This window comes from Leptonotus elevatus, chromosome 11 (assembly GCF_054856555.1).
Source record: "Leptonotus elevatus isolate MCC_2025b chromosome 11, RoL_Lele_1.0, whole genome shotgun sequence".
NCBI classification, from domain to species: domain Eukaryota; kingdom Metazoa; phylum Chordata; class Actinopteri; order Syngnathiformes; family Syngnathidae; genus Leptonotus; species Leptonotus elevatus.
In genome coordinates, this window is record NC_141249.1 from 4,826,559 (window position 1) to 4,842,377 (window position 15,819).

The following is a 15,819-nucleotide window of genomic DNA, read 5'->3' on the forward strand; positions in this document are numbered from 1 at the left end:
CAGGTTTTTCAAGTTTATATTTATTTATTGTGAAATAGTTTTCTGCTTTCCAACATATAGTCTCACTGAGATAATACACAAAGATATAGCTTTTTATGTTAGACTCTGTTATATACTTAAAATTTTCATTGTACTGTATGTTCAATATAGTTTTTTTGTTTTTTTAATTATAGATGTAACGTGTCATTGGTAACATGGAAGGGTACATGAAAGAGTCACCAATACTACTACACCCATCACTCCAAAGATCGTTATCCACTGCTCAATGTCAAAATTCAATCACTGGAATAATTTGTCCATGCATACATTATACTATATGTTTATGGTAAAAAATATATATCATTTTGAATAAATATTTAATATTATTTGTTGAGCGTATTGTTTGACAATAGAGGTTATATAGTTTTCACAATACTAGATATACAAGTGTTTGGCTGGCATTACAAGAACAAATAAAATACATATTTAACCTAATGTGAATTTGATTTGATTTTAAGTCTTTGGCAGCAAAACCTTCTTATTGTAGCATGTAGGTCACACTGGATTAAACATATACATGAGATTTTCATAAAGACCAATGGCACAGAAGATCAGATACAAATTATTCTCACAACACAAATGCAACCAAACTTTGAAAGATGAGAGGTGACAAGTTCAGACACTTCAAGGGGAAGTCAACAATAGGTTGTATGCCACCTCACTATTATGAACACAACATTCTGATTAATAATGTTTTCGCACATCTCAGGGGGCGGCCATTTTGCCACTTGCTGTCAATTGAAAATGACATCAAAGTTGCTCAGGCAACAACCAATCACAGTTCAGCTTCAGAAAATAGGTGTGTCGTGATTGGTCATTACTTGCAAATGTGACGTCGCCAGCAAGCAAAATGGCTGCCCCCTGAGATGGATAAAATGGGTAGATTTTGCTTCTTCATTCATATTCCACAAACACAATATGAATCAGAATACCGTGTTTAGACTAGTGGGGCTGCATAGAGCATATTTTTGTAAAGAAACATTTTAGGTTGACATCCCCTTTAAATAAATTAACAAATAAGTCCTGGTGAATGTTTCACATCATGTGCAAATCTTATTGTGTGATTGCCACTTGTGAAAATCATTTGTGTTGGTGAGTTTTGGTATTCACAGTATATGTTTTATATTATTAACATTGTTGATGTATTTGACTAAATCTTTATAACCCTACAAATGATTTTTCATATTTGCACAAATTTTACAAAGCACTGAATGATACGAGTCATTGTCAAAGAACTGTTTTGTTGTTACTGTGTTGTGAAATGTTGGATTCTTTAGTCGGATTCTTAAGTATGTAAACACAAATGTGTGTATTTTTTCCAGAGGTCACTGTTGTAATATAATATAAATAGGGTGGAAATGTTTTATCTCATGCTTGGATGAATTTACGGAATATTCAGCATCTCATTTCTACATCTCAAACTTGACATGAATCAACTTGAGTTTCATTCATAATTTCATAATCTTGAACATTCCAACCTTATTACCTCAAGTTTAAAAGACCCAATAGAGTTGTAATTGCTACATTTGCTTATTATCATTACCAATATTTAGGAATGCACCAGCACCCCATCAGACATTCATTGTGCACTATGAAAAACAAGGCTAAGAAAAATAATAAATAACATTGAATTGGGGAAGATTGGGACTGTCAGACAGTATTACAACATTGTTTAGCTGTTGACAGCCAACAAAACAAACAAAATGGCATGCAGTAACTTCTGCACAATACAATCTTCTTTGAAAAAAAAGAATACGTTTGTATTTTTGAAGTTAGAGCTATATATGTATATATATATAATAAAATGTATTTCATTCTGTTTCATTCTACAGTATACCGATATGAATACTTATGTCACAGACCAAAGCATTAGTGTTTCTTGTCAAATTCACGCACGCACACACGCTCGCAAATCACATTTAATTATTATTATAAAATAAGACACTGAATGTATTTAAATATATATATATATATATATATATTATATCAGCTGGGTGATGGGGAACATTTATATTATTACATGATTACTTTTCTAAAAATCTATTTAATTCTTTAGCTAAAGGCCTGGACATTAATCTGAGTAGTTTACAAAACAATATCTAAAAAATAAAAATAGGAACATAGTAAAAAATACAGAATCTGTGTTTGTATGTATTTATAATCTGATGCAATACTGTGACATGATTTGTATAATTGCTTCTGTCTGCCTTTCAAAAATATGTCAATGGAGAGAAAAAAAATATGCTGAATGTCAAGGTACATATCTTACACACTGTATATATATATTCAAAAGGTAGATCTGTGCTTAGTATTATGATTGAAGAGTATTATAAAGAGGCAGCAGTTATCTCCAAGTCACTCTCCAAATTCTCCTTTTATTCTCCAGGATGTGAAAATCCTCACTTTTCACCTGACCTGGTTGGTGCAGCATTTCTTTGAAAACTGCAGGCAACGTGTTGGCTCCAATGTGTGGAAGTAAATATGGGCATACATTGCTGTCTCCGAAGTTTGTTTGTGAGCTCCCACAGCTTCAAGGTAAACCGCACATATGCAGAAAATGGGGGCATTTGGCTCAGTGGCCAGACGCAGCCTCGCCGTGGGCCTTGATGAGCTCGACAACATCTGGGTGGGAAGATCCTTCTGCCACCTCCTGAGCGGTCTGTCCATTCTGGAGCAACCACACAATGAGAAAATAAACAGGGTTATTTAGGTACTTGCAGTGAACGTTCTACTCCTGATGGTGGCGGTGTTGTGCTGTTTGAAGCCCTCTCATCTACTAGTGCGGAACACAAGTAATGTTATAAAACACAAGAGAATCGTATTTAGCATTTTTAAATACCAAATTACATTTGAGATCTGAGTTGTCATGGTTCTGTAAAGGTGATTTGCCTTCCAATTGAAACATTATTGTGAAAGTATGTATATCAAATACTTTTACTTGCATCATTATAATGGATTTGTGGCGACAGGACAATTGGAAAAAGGGCTAATATTAAAAATGAACTGGGATTTATTTTTAATATTCTTAATACTTTTGGATTCTTGAGTTTTATTCTGCAAACAGTCACTTTATTTTTCTCAATGTATAGTAGAGTAGAATTTGGCATGTACAGTATGTACAGTGTCTTAAATACGAGAGTATTGTACGGTAAATCATTTGTTCAAAATATTTGCTTTGTTAGATTAACTTCCAAACTAACTTTTTGCTGTAGAACAAGTGGGATATTTTTTATTTTTTATTTTATTTAGCTGCTGTTTTGAGATATTATCAAGTTTTCTTTATTAGTCTTCAATAGTAAGCACTATCAACTGTGCAGGTACTTGTGTAATATTATTAATATTAATAATATTATATTGTTGGAAATTGATTTTTTATTTTAATGACTTATTTTAGGCTGTCTCTTACATCCGCCCAAGGGACTGCCAATGACAATAGCTAACTTGGGCACATTTACATTGTAAAATGTTGATTACTGTGCATTGTCCCTTTCAAATAAATACATTCAAATATGTGATGATGATTATAAGGTTTGGGCTCTGCTGTATTGATCTCATTTCATTTTGAAGATGCAGTGCATCACAAGGCAAAAATAAGATATACAGTGTATGTAGCCTGACTTTTATATTATCACAGATAAGCCATACATCACGCTACAGTATATTTCCTCTAGTGATAAAGTCAATGCTATCCTACCTTATCTGTGAGGCTGGTGTTGCAGTGACCTGTCTCCAGCAGCAGGCGGGCAATGTGAGTGTGGCCGTGCTCGCTGGCACACATCAAGGCCGTGGAGCCCTCATAATCCTGAGCATTTACATCTGCGCCACAACTCAGCAGCAGCTTCACCATAGCAAGGCGACCGTGGCTCACGGCGAGCATCAGCCCTGTCTGACCCATCTGGACGAAGAGTGAGATTTAAATTAAACCTGAGGCTCCAGGTATTCAGGAGAGCAAAAAAAGAAAGAGGACGGAAGAACAAGTCACGGTGCGGAGTCTCAAAGGAGCTGAAGGATGAAAGTGACAGATAAGTAAAAGTGAGGTTAATTAATCCTTAATGAGGTAGTGCAGTGTCTGAAATTGGCCATGCTGTCAATATGATCTTCTTAAACAGACAAAAAAAAGAAACAGGATAGAGTGGAAACCACTGAAGTCGCTGGTTAGTTAAATCAGATCCAGTAAAAATCTGGTTTTCTTTCAATTGCCCACAGATGTGAATGTGAATATGTGGTCTGTGTTTGAATGGTGACAGTCCACGGTGTTCCCTCCCACTTGCCTAATTAAAGTCAGATGGGATAGTATCATCTGGGATTCTGAACATGAAAAGTGGTAGAAATTGGACGGACATTTATTCTTACACTAGGATTTGGACTGCCAGCCAATCGCGTGGCACATTTAGATAAACAGTCATTCACTTCAGCCACATTTACACCTATGAAAATTTGTAAGTTTGCAATTAACCCTTACCTACAGTGACCATGTTTTCACCCCCCCCCCCCCCCAAAAAAAAAAAGAGGACACTGACCCAGCCTCATGATATTCAAGTGAGACTCAGTTTACTCAAAGATGACATTATAACTATTTTGACATAGCCGCTACCAATTTCCAGTTTGGGAGCGCAGAGTTCTACCAGTGAGTTAAAATTCTGGGTGACTGGCACAGCTCAGGACCTTATTTGAACCCTAAAGATGTGACATGCGTAAAATGTTGACCTACTTTTTTCTTCTAAAACATTTTTTAAAATATATATATATATATATATATATATATATATATATAACACGTGCACAGAAATAACCCCTCCCCCACACACACATCCCTCGCAATCAATTTTAACAACATGATTGATTGATAGATAGATAGATAGATAGATAGATAGATAGATAGATAGATAGATAGATAGATAGATAGATAGATAGATAGATAGATAGATAGATAGATAGATAGATAGATAGATAGATAGATAGATAGATAGATAGATAGTCCTAATCAGTAATGTACAATAACTTCCTTCAACACAAAACAATATTTCACATTAGTTTAATTTCCCCCATCATCCCAGGTAGCTAAAGGTTTGATGGTACATGAACTAGCTCACCTGTCTGGAGCGTGCGTTAACATCACCGAGTCTCAGCAGCTGTTGCGCGACCTCCAAATCATCAGCACTCTCAGCAGCTGTGAGTGCAGCCAGCATCACCGGAGTGTAGCCTGCCTTGTTCACATTGTCAGTTTCACAAAGTCCTGAACAGAAACACATAAAAAAAAAAATCATATAGTGAGAGCTGGCCGATGCGTGTTTCAACTGGTAGCCTAAAATGGCTATGACTAAAAGTGTCTGTATTGACTTTTAGCTCACCAGTATCAAGCAGCAGCTTGACCACGGGGAAGTTTGAATGTGAGACACTGTAGTGGAGAGCCATGTTACCGTTGCCGTCTGTCAGGTTAACAACGTATGGCAGCAGAGTTGGTGTGGTCAAGCCCACTTGGCGCAGGTACAATCGGACAGTATCGGCTTGCGAAGTTTTCTGACTGGAAACTTTGAACCATTCCTGGTAGAGGACCACTAGAACTTGACGCTGAGAGAAGACAAATGTGATGAAAAAAAACAGCTTTCGCTATATGTGCTATAAATAGTGTTGCCTTCATATATAATTTGCCATTTACAGAGCAGCTGATTATTTAACCTACTGAGTTAATCATATTACTCCACATTATTACTTTTAAAGAGCCTGAAGCTTTGTCTTTAGACTACATTTGTTTTTGCTTTTTAATTACATTTGCAAAAATGTAATCAGTGATGGGGCATGACAAGGCATCCTTTTCCCAGCAAGAGAAATATTCACCAAGTGGAAAATATTGATGTAGCGTGCATTTCAATCCCGTTTGAGAAAACATTAATTTACAGTGTAGCACAGAATTAATGATTTATTCTTGATGACCAAAATACAGCACAGCCTAGCTCAGTTGTTTTAAGCCTATTTGTTTACTTGCTATTTTAACTATTACTGAGAGATTAAGCCTATAAAGCCTGAACCATGAAATATATTCGAGAAAATTCAGATTATTTGTAAACAGAATATTTATTGGTACTTTTAAACAAACCAATTTTTTTTTTTTGAAAATCAACTTCCACATAAGACTTTTGATTTGTGTCCTATTTGATACATCCGGTCACAATGCTTTATGTTTGTACATTTATAACTGTCAAAATATAATAATGAACAGATACATCAAACATATATTCCCACTATTAATAAGTATAAGGTCTTGCAAGTTTGCTGGAAAAGCCATCAGCTGGGTGATACTGCCCTCTAATGGATTATCAGTGCAATGCATGTCCGATGATATACTTCAGGGTTTTTATGGGGGGGGGGGGGGGGGGGGGTATTATACTCATGAAATAGAGGGCTTGTATTTAATGTGATACGTTTGGCTTTATAGTGTTTTTAAGCAGAAAGCACAAAAGCGGGGATGTGCCGAGATGTCAGACTGACAACGGACGCAAACGGTGCTGCGCCTCTGAGCAGAGGTTGAGGGTTGTTCAATGCCTTTCTCAACGGCACCTCAAGAGTAATCAGAATGCAGACTTGCTCTCTTGACTCTCCAACACACTTGCACTTAATTGACCCACAGTAAATATTAATGTGCCAAATATATAAACTTAGAAAGGCACACAGTGTTTTCAGTAATTCCCGAAAATCCTTACCATTTCTTTATCTGGTGATGTAACCTCCTCCATGCGATCCTTTACATAGAGGCAGGCATCTATAAAGGTCTTGTCAACTTTTCCCCTGAAATAAAAGACCAGGAAACAGTTTTCATTATAAACATTCTGTAGCTAAACTTGAATATCATGAATGTCTAGCCATGCAAGAAAAATCCGCATTATGCATCAACAAAGAAGACAAATAGACATAAGCAAACAATAAAAGCAATAGAACCATAAACACATACACATACAGTACATATAGGCTGTAGGCTGACACAAATGTCATATATAAACTACAAGGGTGATATATGTATACTGATTACCACAATGACCAAAGCGGTATGCATGTTTACGTTTTTGTATCCCGCCCTGGTAAAGAGCTTTCTGGTTGCCTTTTCCTAACAATGAGGACTATACCGACACCAACGGTATGGAGTGGTATTACTTCTCACAGATGCGCAGCGGCGTCGGTGTCTGTTTGTTGCGGTGTGTATTTTCCATCATTTTTACGGTGTGATAAGCCGAACGTTCAAGCTGACGTCACAGGCAGTACGTGTCAGTCACATCTGGCTGATGTCGGATTGGTGTATAGAAGCCTTAAGACCGTGTTTCTGACTTACTAAACAAAGTGTCATCTACCAGTTGCCCCGCGGCCATAAGAGTGGGTCTCATAAATCCAATAAATGCTAACAATAGGGGTCAAGACTCACACCACTAGTGTCTGCTGTGTGGAGTATGAAGAAATGTGTGTGTGTTGTTGTATGTATGTGTACGTTTGTATACATACATTTAAGTGGCAGAATGTTGTCAATGACTGTTTGTACCTCAATTACTTGACACCAACATCACCATTGGAAAGGTCAACATGCTTATTGGTAATTGGTGATAATTTAGCAAGATGTACAGTGTTTTATATAGAATTTGTTTGAAAGACTGCAAAACAATTTGAAGTGCGCCGTAATAATGCCAGCTATGTGAGCTGGAATGGCTCTCCTCTTAAAATCTGCCTCACCCTTCAGCTTCTTCCCCAAGGAGATCATGGCTACTGTCTGGATCCAGCAGGTCTTTTGCACTCTCTTTCTGTGCAGCGACTGCACCTTCTTCATCATGCACTATTTCAGCATCTTTCCCCTGTGCATCTGCGGCCTCCTCAGGCTTTTCTGCTGAGGTCGTCTCCTTGTTTTTTTCCTCCTCAGCCTCTGAGCCCTCTCCTTCCACATCCATCTTTGCCTTCTCCTCTCCACTGGACTCGTCGCTCGACGTGCTCTCGTACCTGATAGGAAACAGCAAAATCATAATTGTAACCCTTATTTTTCATTTGTGTTCGTATATGTTTTCACTATTAATAATTCAACTCTCCCTCTGCTGTGCTTTTGCATTGCATGCCACACAGAGAAAACATTCACACACATGCAAACATGCAAGGAAAGATGTCAGCAAGCGGTGTTACACCTCTTGAGCTGGGGGCTGAGGAGAGTGCCTTGCTCAAGGAGTGGTCAGGTATGCCATTACACATTTGTGGGAGTCAAACTATGACCCTCTGCTTCAAAAGCCCAAGTCCTTACAGATGAGCTGAGCTGAAACAATAGTTTATCAGTTTTCCTTGTTAGAAAAAATGTGCTTCTGAAATCTCTTGTGATAAATTCCACTTATCATGCCAAATGAAATTGATATCTGAAATACTCTGGCTGTCGGAGCCCTTTTCTAGTTGGACAAATAATGGTATAGCTTTCATTTATGACTGATTCTTGTAAAGTTTATAATTAGTTTAAATATATTTTGCCTCGTGTTTTACCTTCTTTTGTCACTACTGAGTGACTGCTCTCTTGTGTCTCATTTGTAGTTTACGTCTCATCCTGTCATGTCTCTTCCAGTCAGCTCGTTAGTTATTTAGTTTGCTTGTGTCAGCTCAGTTTTTGACTGATCATCATTAATTGGGGAAAGTCTTACCCCTCTGTGCTTTATGCTACAACAACCTTATTATTATTATTATTATTATTTATTTGTTTTTAATCCGGGTATCTAATGCTTTTGGCTTGTTTTTTTCTCACTTTTATTCATAAACTGTATTTCTGTTTGCCGCCTGGCTTCATTCGCTTGCATCTGTGTCTGCAACACCAAATCTTCACAGATAACATTTTGTCCGCCATGGGCTTTGCGACATGTGTCTAACCTAAATTTAACCATGCGTGCAGCCTTTGAACAAAAATACAGGCGACCACATCACAGCAACATGAAAGCTGTGAATGGCAATATGAAAGCAAATAACGTCGTGAGCACGAGTCATTCCTGTGAAATGAAAAGATGCTTGTTTAATACAACCTTGGCTTACACATCCAAAGCATCCTTTGCGGTAAAGACAAGTAAATAAACTCTATTTAAGGTATGTTTACCTGCTCACATGTGTGTACCTGTGAACAAAACACAGCCTTGTTCAGTGACGAAAACTGATATGTTGATATATGGAGTTTACCAAGTGTGTGTGTGTGGGGGGGGGGGGGGTGTGGCGGGGGTGCTGGTGTGCGTGGGTGTGTGTGTGTTTGTGTGTGTGCGTGCATGCTCATATCACACCATTTTGTGGGTTTTTACTATCATTGTGGGGACCACGTGTCCTTGTGGAGACATTTTGGTGGTACCCATGAGTGCAAACCTCTTTTTTAGGGTCAAAACTTCGTCAGAAAAGAGAGAGAGAGAGAGAGAGAGAGAGAGAGAGAGAGAGAGAGAGAGAGAGAGAGAGAGAGAGAGAGAGAGAGAGAGAGAGAATTTGCTAGCATCTACTAGAATCAAACTGTGGAGTGCACCTTTGAGCCCCGTGATACATGGATAGATGGATAGATAGATAGATAGATAGATAGATAGATAGATAGATAGATAGATAGATAGATAGATAGATAGATAGATAGATAGATAGATAGATAGATAGATAGATAGATAGATAGATAGATAGATAGATAGATAGATAGATAGATAGATAGATAGATAGATAGATAGATAGATAGATAGATAGATAGATAGATAGATAGATAGATAGATAGATAGATAGATAGATAGATAGATAGATAGATAGATAGATAGATAGATAGATAGTTAGTGTAAATGTAGCCAAGAGTAACGCGATGCAACACATTCATTCCTTTTGAAATGAATTTAATCTATTAAATTGGATATTGTGTGACTGTGCAATTATGCAAACATCTGGACAGAGAAAAATGATGATGAGATCAACCACAAAGAGAAGGACACACATCCACACGCATGAGTGCAAGCTAAATTAGGCTATTAACCACAGACACATTGGACACTGATTAAAGCGATTTTACCCTCCATTCACCCCGACAAACTTCAGGTTTTTCTTGGTTCCCTTATTCCCTTGCTTGTCAGCAACCCCGTTTTTCTTCATAATAGATTTGAGACCTGGGAAGAAGGGCAAAACATGAGAGAGGGAAAAGTGATTAGTGAGTTTTTCAAAGTACAGTTTGTTTGTCTGTCTGTCTGTTAGTCTATCCATTCATCCACATTATTCCTTGCATTTAAATTGAGGTTGCACTTCCATGCAGCATCCACTAGTAAGACTCTATATTAGACTGCCTGTACTGAGGGGCTCTGCAAATTTCAGACTAATCAGCAAATAATAATAATAATAATAATAACAATGTGATGTTTAGCACTGGATATGCTGGATGCATTTAATAGATGTCCATAGTCATGCTAGAACCAAAAAGGATCTTACCCAAAATGTCTTGACACACTAAAGAATAAACATTTACCTCTGACTGAAAAATTGGGTAAAGTGTGCCCCAATATACACATTGTCCATTGTGTGTTCAACAGTACAGTATACAGTACATCTTGATTTAACCTTTACCGATCACATACAACCTTGACAGGCCCCTAATGTACTGTATATAACAGCAAAGAAATTGATTTTCCATGGGCTCTATTGCTGACTCTTATGGGCTCTAAGCCCAGTATGGTTGTTGTAGATGTCACTAATCTTAGTCATAATGCATGCCATGTTTTATGCAAGACAGACGGATGTGGCTTTGCCACCCCCCAAAGAAACTGTCACGAAAGAACGATATTCTTGTGTCTAGCCAGTAATTATCACTTCGGGTGAATCAGGATGGAGGATGTTAAAGCAAAAAGTTGCAATAAAATGCATTGTCTTTCGCCACTAATCACTTAGCACTACACTATGTTTAGGTATTAAAAATGAAATTGAAGGACTGAGTTTTATAGTGCATTTCTGTCTCATGCCAAAACATTGGGCTCAGTAGACTACAACTATGTTCTGAGTGATAGTAAATAGCAAACGAAAATGAAACACATTTACAATTTCATAATAATGAGCTTGTGTACAGTATATCTAACACACACACACACACGCACACACACACACACACACACACACACACACACACACACACACACACACACACACACACACACACACACACACACACACACACACACACACACACACACACACACACACAACACATTTAGAAACTTTTTTGTGCCCCTCCACTGAACTTAAAATTAACTTAGAACATAAAATATGTGTGAAAGTTTGTACTTCAGCTCCTGGGCCATAAACAGACTTTGAGACATGAAAGTAGCAAAAAAAATAAAAAAAAATAAAAGGACACCACCTTGATCCAACCATTCAACCGTTTAATCAAATACACATACTGTTTTTTATTGTGTTGTATAAATCCAGAAAAGGGACTTTTATTTACTGTTATATACTGGTCATAGCATGTGATGTAAGGGAGTTTTGGGGGGGGGGGGGGGAAGGGGGGTAACGGACTGTAACAACATAATATTATTTTGTATGTTGGGCAAAGATTCTCATCTGACTACCTAACATGAAACTAGTATAGGCTAGCAGTAAATGTAGCTGTCCTGCTGGTGCAGTAGATGTGTGGAAGCCTTCTTAACTCATTCAAACCCCAAACCGTATAAATATGTTTTTAATACTTTGTCCTGCACTCCCAAAAACGTATTTATATATGTTTTTTTTGTTTTTTTGTTTTTAATGCTAGAGCATACAGAAGGCTTTGATGCAGCTTCTGACCTGAAGATGTCGCTTAAAGCAATGGTAGTTATAACAAAAAACGGCCATCAGGTGGCAGCAGTGTATAAGAGATCAATCAGCCAGGGCCATGTTGCAACAAGCTCTTTTCCCCAGTATTTTAAACAGGTTTGTGAACAATGATGAAACTTAGCTATATTCTAATGCTAATTGCTGCAAACGGAAACAGATACAAATATACTTTCGTTACTTTCGGTAGGTTCCATGTTTTTGTAACAATAGAACACAATATTCTGTGGGTCTTGCAAAATCAGTCATAATCCAGTAAAAAAGCTGGGAGCGAAGGGGGTTGCTTCAGTGAAAATAGCTGGGAGTGAATGAGTTGAAGGAAAAATAAGTATTGAAGAGAAGTGCAAACAGTGCTGTATGTAGCATATGAGTAGTAGATATGAGTTTAAGCAAATATAAAATAGCAAATATGACTCTAGAGGCTAATGCGGAGCATTAAAATGATATTGATGTAATCTGATTGGATGTTTACTGTCACATCATTGCTTTTCTAGTATTTGATCTTGCAGGCCAGCATTTCCGAACCACTGTGTTCAAATTTGATAAAATCACTTACCTAATGCATTATTTTGTCTATTAATTTATAAATGAGAACAGAAGCTATAAATATTGGTTGGAGGGATAATTAAATTAACCGGATTATCTCTATATTATACATTATTGTGAATTACTGGAAGTACACTTATTCGGTCATGCAAACAATTAACTGCATTAATATTACCTTGATCTTGCTGTTTGTTGGCACCTTTTTGGCCTGGTGAGTAAAAGGCAGAAAGAACACTAAGGGAACTGACTAACTGACTCTGAATAGAGCTCATCTTGGAGGGGCCAGGCTTTCCAGTTGGTTTTCCGGCTGTTGTTGCTTTCCCCGCAGGTTTGGCCAAGTCCCCCTTTCCTGCCTCTGTGCTTTTCCCTGCCATCTGTTTTTGCGTGCTGGGACTCTGCTGCTGGCTGACCGAGGTTTGCACTCCGGAGCTGCTCCCCAACTGAGCCCACTGCTCTCCCAGAAGCCCTGTTATCCGGGTTACGACTTGACCTAAAGCAGCGGGCGAAGTTGGTGACTCGGTTGAGCTTCTGCGTACCTGCTGCGCTTCGTCAGTATCGTGACGTGAGGCCGTGGCTTCCCCAGAACTCCGACGCTGAGCTGTTTCACTGGAGCCTCTGCGTACCGTCTGTAATTCAGGTTCTTTCTTAAGCCCTTGACTCTCATCGGACAATCTTCGAGACGGAGATTGGACTTCACCTGATGGACGGCGTGTTGGGTGTGTGTGGCCCTCGTTGGATCCACGTCTTAAAGGCTGTGATACATTAGATACTCTAGTCAGCTCTTTTGAATCCCGTCGAGTTCTAGTTTTAGATAGGGCTTGGATTGATTTTGGTCGAGTTTGGACGTCCTTGGCGCTTGATGATGGGCTTTGAATCTCAGTTTGAGATTGTGATTGAGATTCTTTCTCACATGATGACTCCGAGGCATTCTGAGATGGAGATTCATGTTTCACCTGTGGGTCACAGATTTTGACAGAGGATTGAGGTGCAGTCTTTGACTTATTACCTTGAATTTCACTGGTTTTCTTGCCGGGAGACACAGGAGGAGCTTGAAGTTGAGGAGTTGTTGGTTGTGACTGATCTGCTGACGGCCTACGGCCTCTCTGAGGTCTTACTGGAACAGCTGTTTTCACAGTGGCAGTCTCTGATGCTGCTACAACAGCAACAGTATTCAGAGTTTCTCCTAAACTCTGTGAAACCTGCTGTGTTTCAACATTGTCTAAAGGTAGTATTGCTTTTGTTTCTGGGTTATTTTGCACAAGACTTATGTCTATTGGAGCTTCTGCAAGTTCACCTGTTACAACTTGTGAACTATTGCTTTCTTCGGTCTGGTTAACAAAATCTGAACCTACAGTTTCTTCTTTAATCACACTTCTTTTATCTGAAACAGAACTATCTGTAATAACGTTTAACGCCAGAGTTTCATTGCCTTTGTGATCTGTCTTGATTCTTTCATTCATGTTCTTGCCTTCTTCACTTTCACTGACGCTAACATGAACCTCATCCCTCTGGTTGCCTGTATTTTCCACCTCATGACTCTCTGTTTTAGCATTTCTAACTGGATTGTTGTCTTGCAGTCTTTCTACTTCTGTCTCAGTATGCTGGTCATTCATCTGCGCTATCTCTGTCTCTGTCACCCTATCCACTGTGTCCACTCTTTCTGTCTCTATCCCTCTATCAACACTGCTGGCCCTTGACCTCTGTGGATAGTCTGTCTCCTCCTTTGATTTGGCTACAGTTGTCTCAGTCATCTGATTCTTAGTGATTGCTATTTCAGTCAGTGTACCCTGTTCCATGCTGTTAACTTCAGGTAATTGTGGGTTAACAAGAAAACCTTCTGCCATAACTTCTGTCACTTTGTCCTGAGTGTCCACTTTGGTAGTCTCTGTTTCTTTATCGATAAATTCAAATATTGGTACGGGGTCACACACTTCAATACAGATTCTTTCTGTATCAGTTCCTTGATCTACTGTACCAGGTGGTTCTGTCTCCGTCTCTTGGTTGGTGTAGTCTAATCTATCAGTCTCTGTCCCTGTATCTATACTCTCTCTTCTCGGTCTATTGTGTGTTTCTGATGGACTCACATCTACTCTTAATCCCTCACTAAACTGTAGTATTTTCTCATCTTTCACTTGGTTCTCCACTATTTGTTCTTTCAACAGATGATTAGTTCTTTCCAGTTCTTGACTGGCCTTTAGAAGTTTATCCTCCAGTAATACTAGCTTTTCATGCAAATTCTGTACATTACCCGAGTCCACCAAATTATCTCCTTTTGTTGCATCATCATCTTCTTGGCCTGCATGTTCAAGTGGACTTCCTACAGTCTCCTGTTGTACAAATTTTTCTGGCAGTTGTGTTTGAATAATAGATTCTTGCTGACACAAACTCTTAACCGATTCTTTATTTACAGCCTCTTTTTCAAGGGTCATACGTGCATCCGGGCTAACCAGTTTTTTTTCCTCAGTTACTGCCTTTCTTGTCAAAGTCTGATTAATGTGTGGTGTCAGAGACAAATTAAACCCTTGTCTACTTGTTTGTGGTTGAGTTTCAATCCCAGCATCATCACATGGAGCCATTTTAGATGATAATGTGGAAGCCTGGGCCTTTTCTTGGGCCTGAAGCTGACGTAGTAGCTGCTCCCTCTCCAACCTTAGTGAGCAGATCTGAGCCTTAAGTTCAGGGATGGTTTTGACCTGTTCTTCAAGCTCTCTGACCCGCTTCAAAGCCACTGTGATCTGCTGGTGAATCCCTACTCGTTCTTGAGGAGCACATCTTCTTTCAGTTACATCTGGTGATGCCCTAAAAACATTTTCAGTTGAGCCATTCTCTGGTGTTCCCACAATACGGTCTGGACTACTTGAATCAGAGCCTTTCCGCTGTTGTAATGTGACGGGCATACTTGATGCTCGAAGCAAGTTGGGCCGGGTTTGAGTGCCCATCATTTTATCTTCAATAATCTGAGCTCCCAGAACACCTTCATCTCGAAACCTAGCTGAAACAACACTAGTTGCTCGAATTGCTGACCCTCCTTCATTTGCTCTCAAATCAGAGATATGCGTAACCTCTGTTAGCCGTGATTTAGGTTTTGGTCCCAAGGTAGATGTCCCAGACCACGGGCTGTCTTTAGGGGCTGGCCGGATACCATGTCCTGGGAGACTGAAATTTCTGGGTAGAGTACTGAATTTGGGAGGACCCTTGACCCGACGTTGGATGTGGACTCTTTTGATAGTATTGCCTTTTTCAATATCATCAACATATTTGAGAAAATCCAAGTCCAGATGGAAGCCATAAGGAGTTTCTACAGAGTAGGGTAGTTGCTTTCTCTGCACAGCACCTTCACTGGCCGTTGTCTGAAAGTCATTGCCTGGTATGAGGAAACATTACAGTAAATTAGTGTATACACCTTTTTAATTGCTTGTCAAAATG

General features: G+C 38.8%; 1 protein-coding gene across 4 annotated transcripts in view; it reads right to left on the minus strand.

Moving 5' to 3' along the window:
* The window catches only part of kank4 (KN motif and ankyrin repeat domains 4), a 77,642-nt gene continuing 61,823 nt past the window's right edge, over nucleotides 1-15,819 (minus strand). For 3 of the 4 annotated variants that reach the window (XM_086089655.1, XM_086089656.1, XM_086089657.1), the window contains exons 3-11: nucleotides 12,569-15,757; nucleotides 10,064-10,157; nucleotides 9,137-9,154; nucleotides 7,756-8,016; nucleotides 6,741-6,825; nucleotides 5,391-5,610; nucleotides 5,133-5,275; nucleotides 3,734-3,934; nucleotides 1-2,707 (exon numbers count right to left, since the gene is read on the minus strand). In XM_086089655.1, coding sequence (XP_085945781.1) covers nucleotides 2,612-2,707; nucleotides 3,734-3,934; nucleotides 5,133-5,275; nucleotides 5,391-5,610; nucleotides 6,741-6,825; nucleotides 7,756-8,016; nucleotides 9,137-9,154; nucleotides 10,064-10,157; nucleotides 12,569-15,757 — 4,307 coding nt within the window. In that variant the 3' untranslated portion in view covers nucleotides 1-2,611. The remainder of the gene's footprint in view (nucleotides 2,708-3,733; nucleotides 3,935-5,132; nucleotides 5,276-5,390; nucleotides 5,611-6,740; nucleotides 6,826-7,755; nucleotides 8,017-9,136; nucleotides 9,155-10,063; nucleotides 10,158-12,568; nucleotides 15,758-15,819) is intronic. The other variant, XM_086089658.1, reaches the window with a different exon arrangement.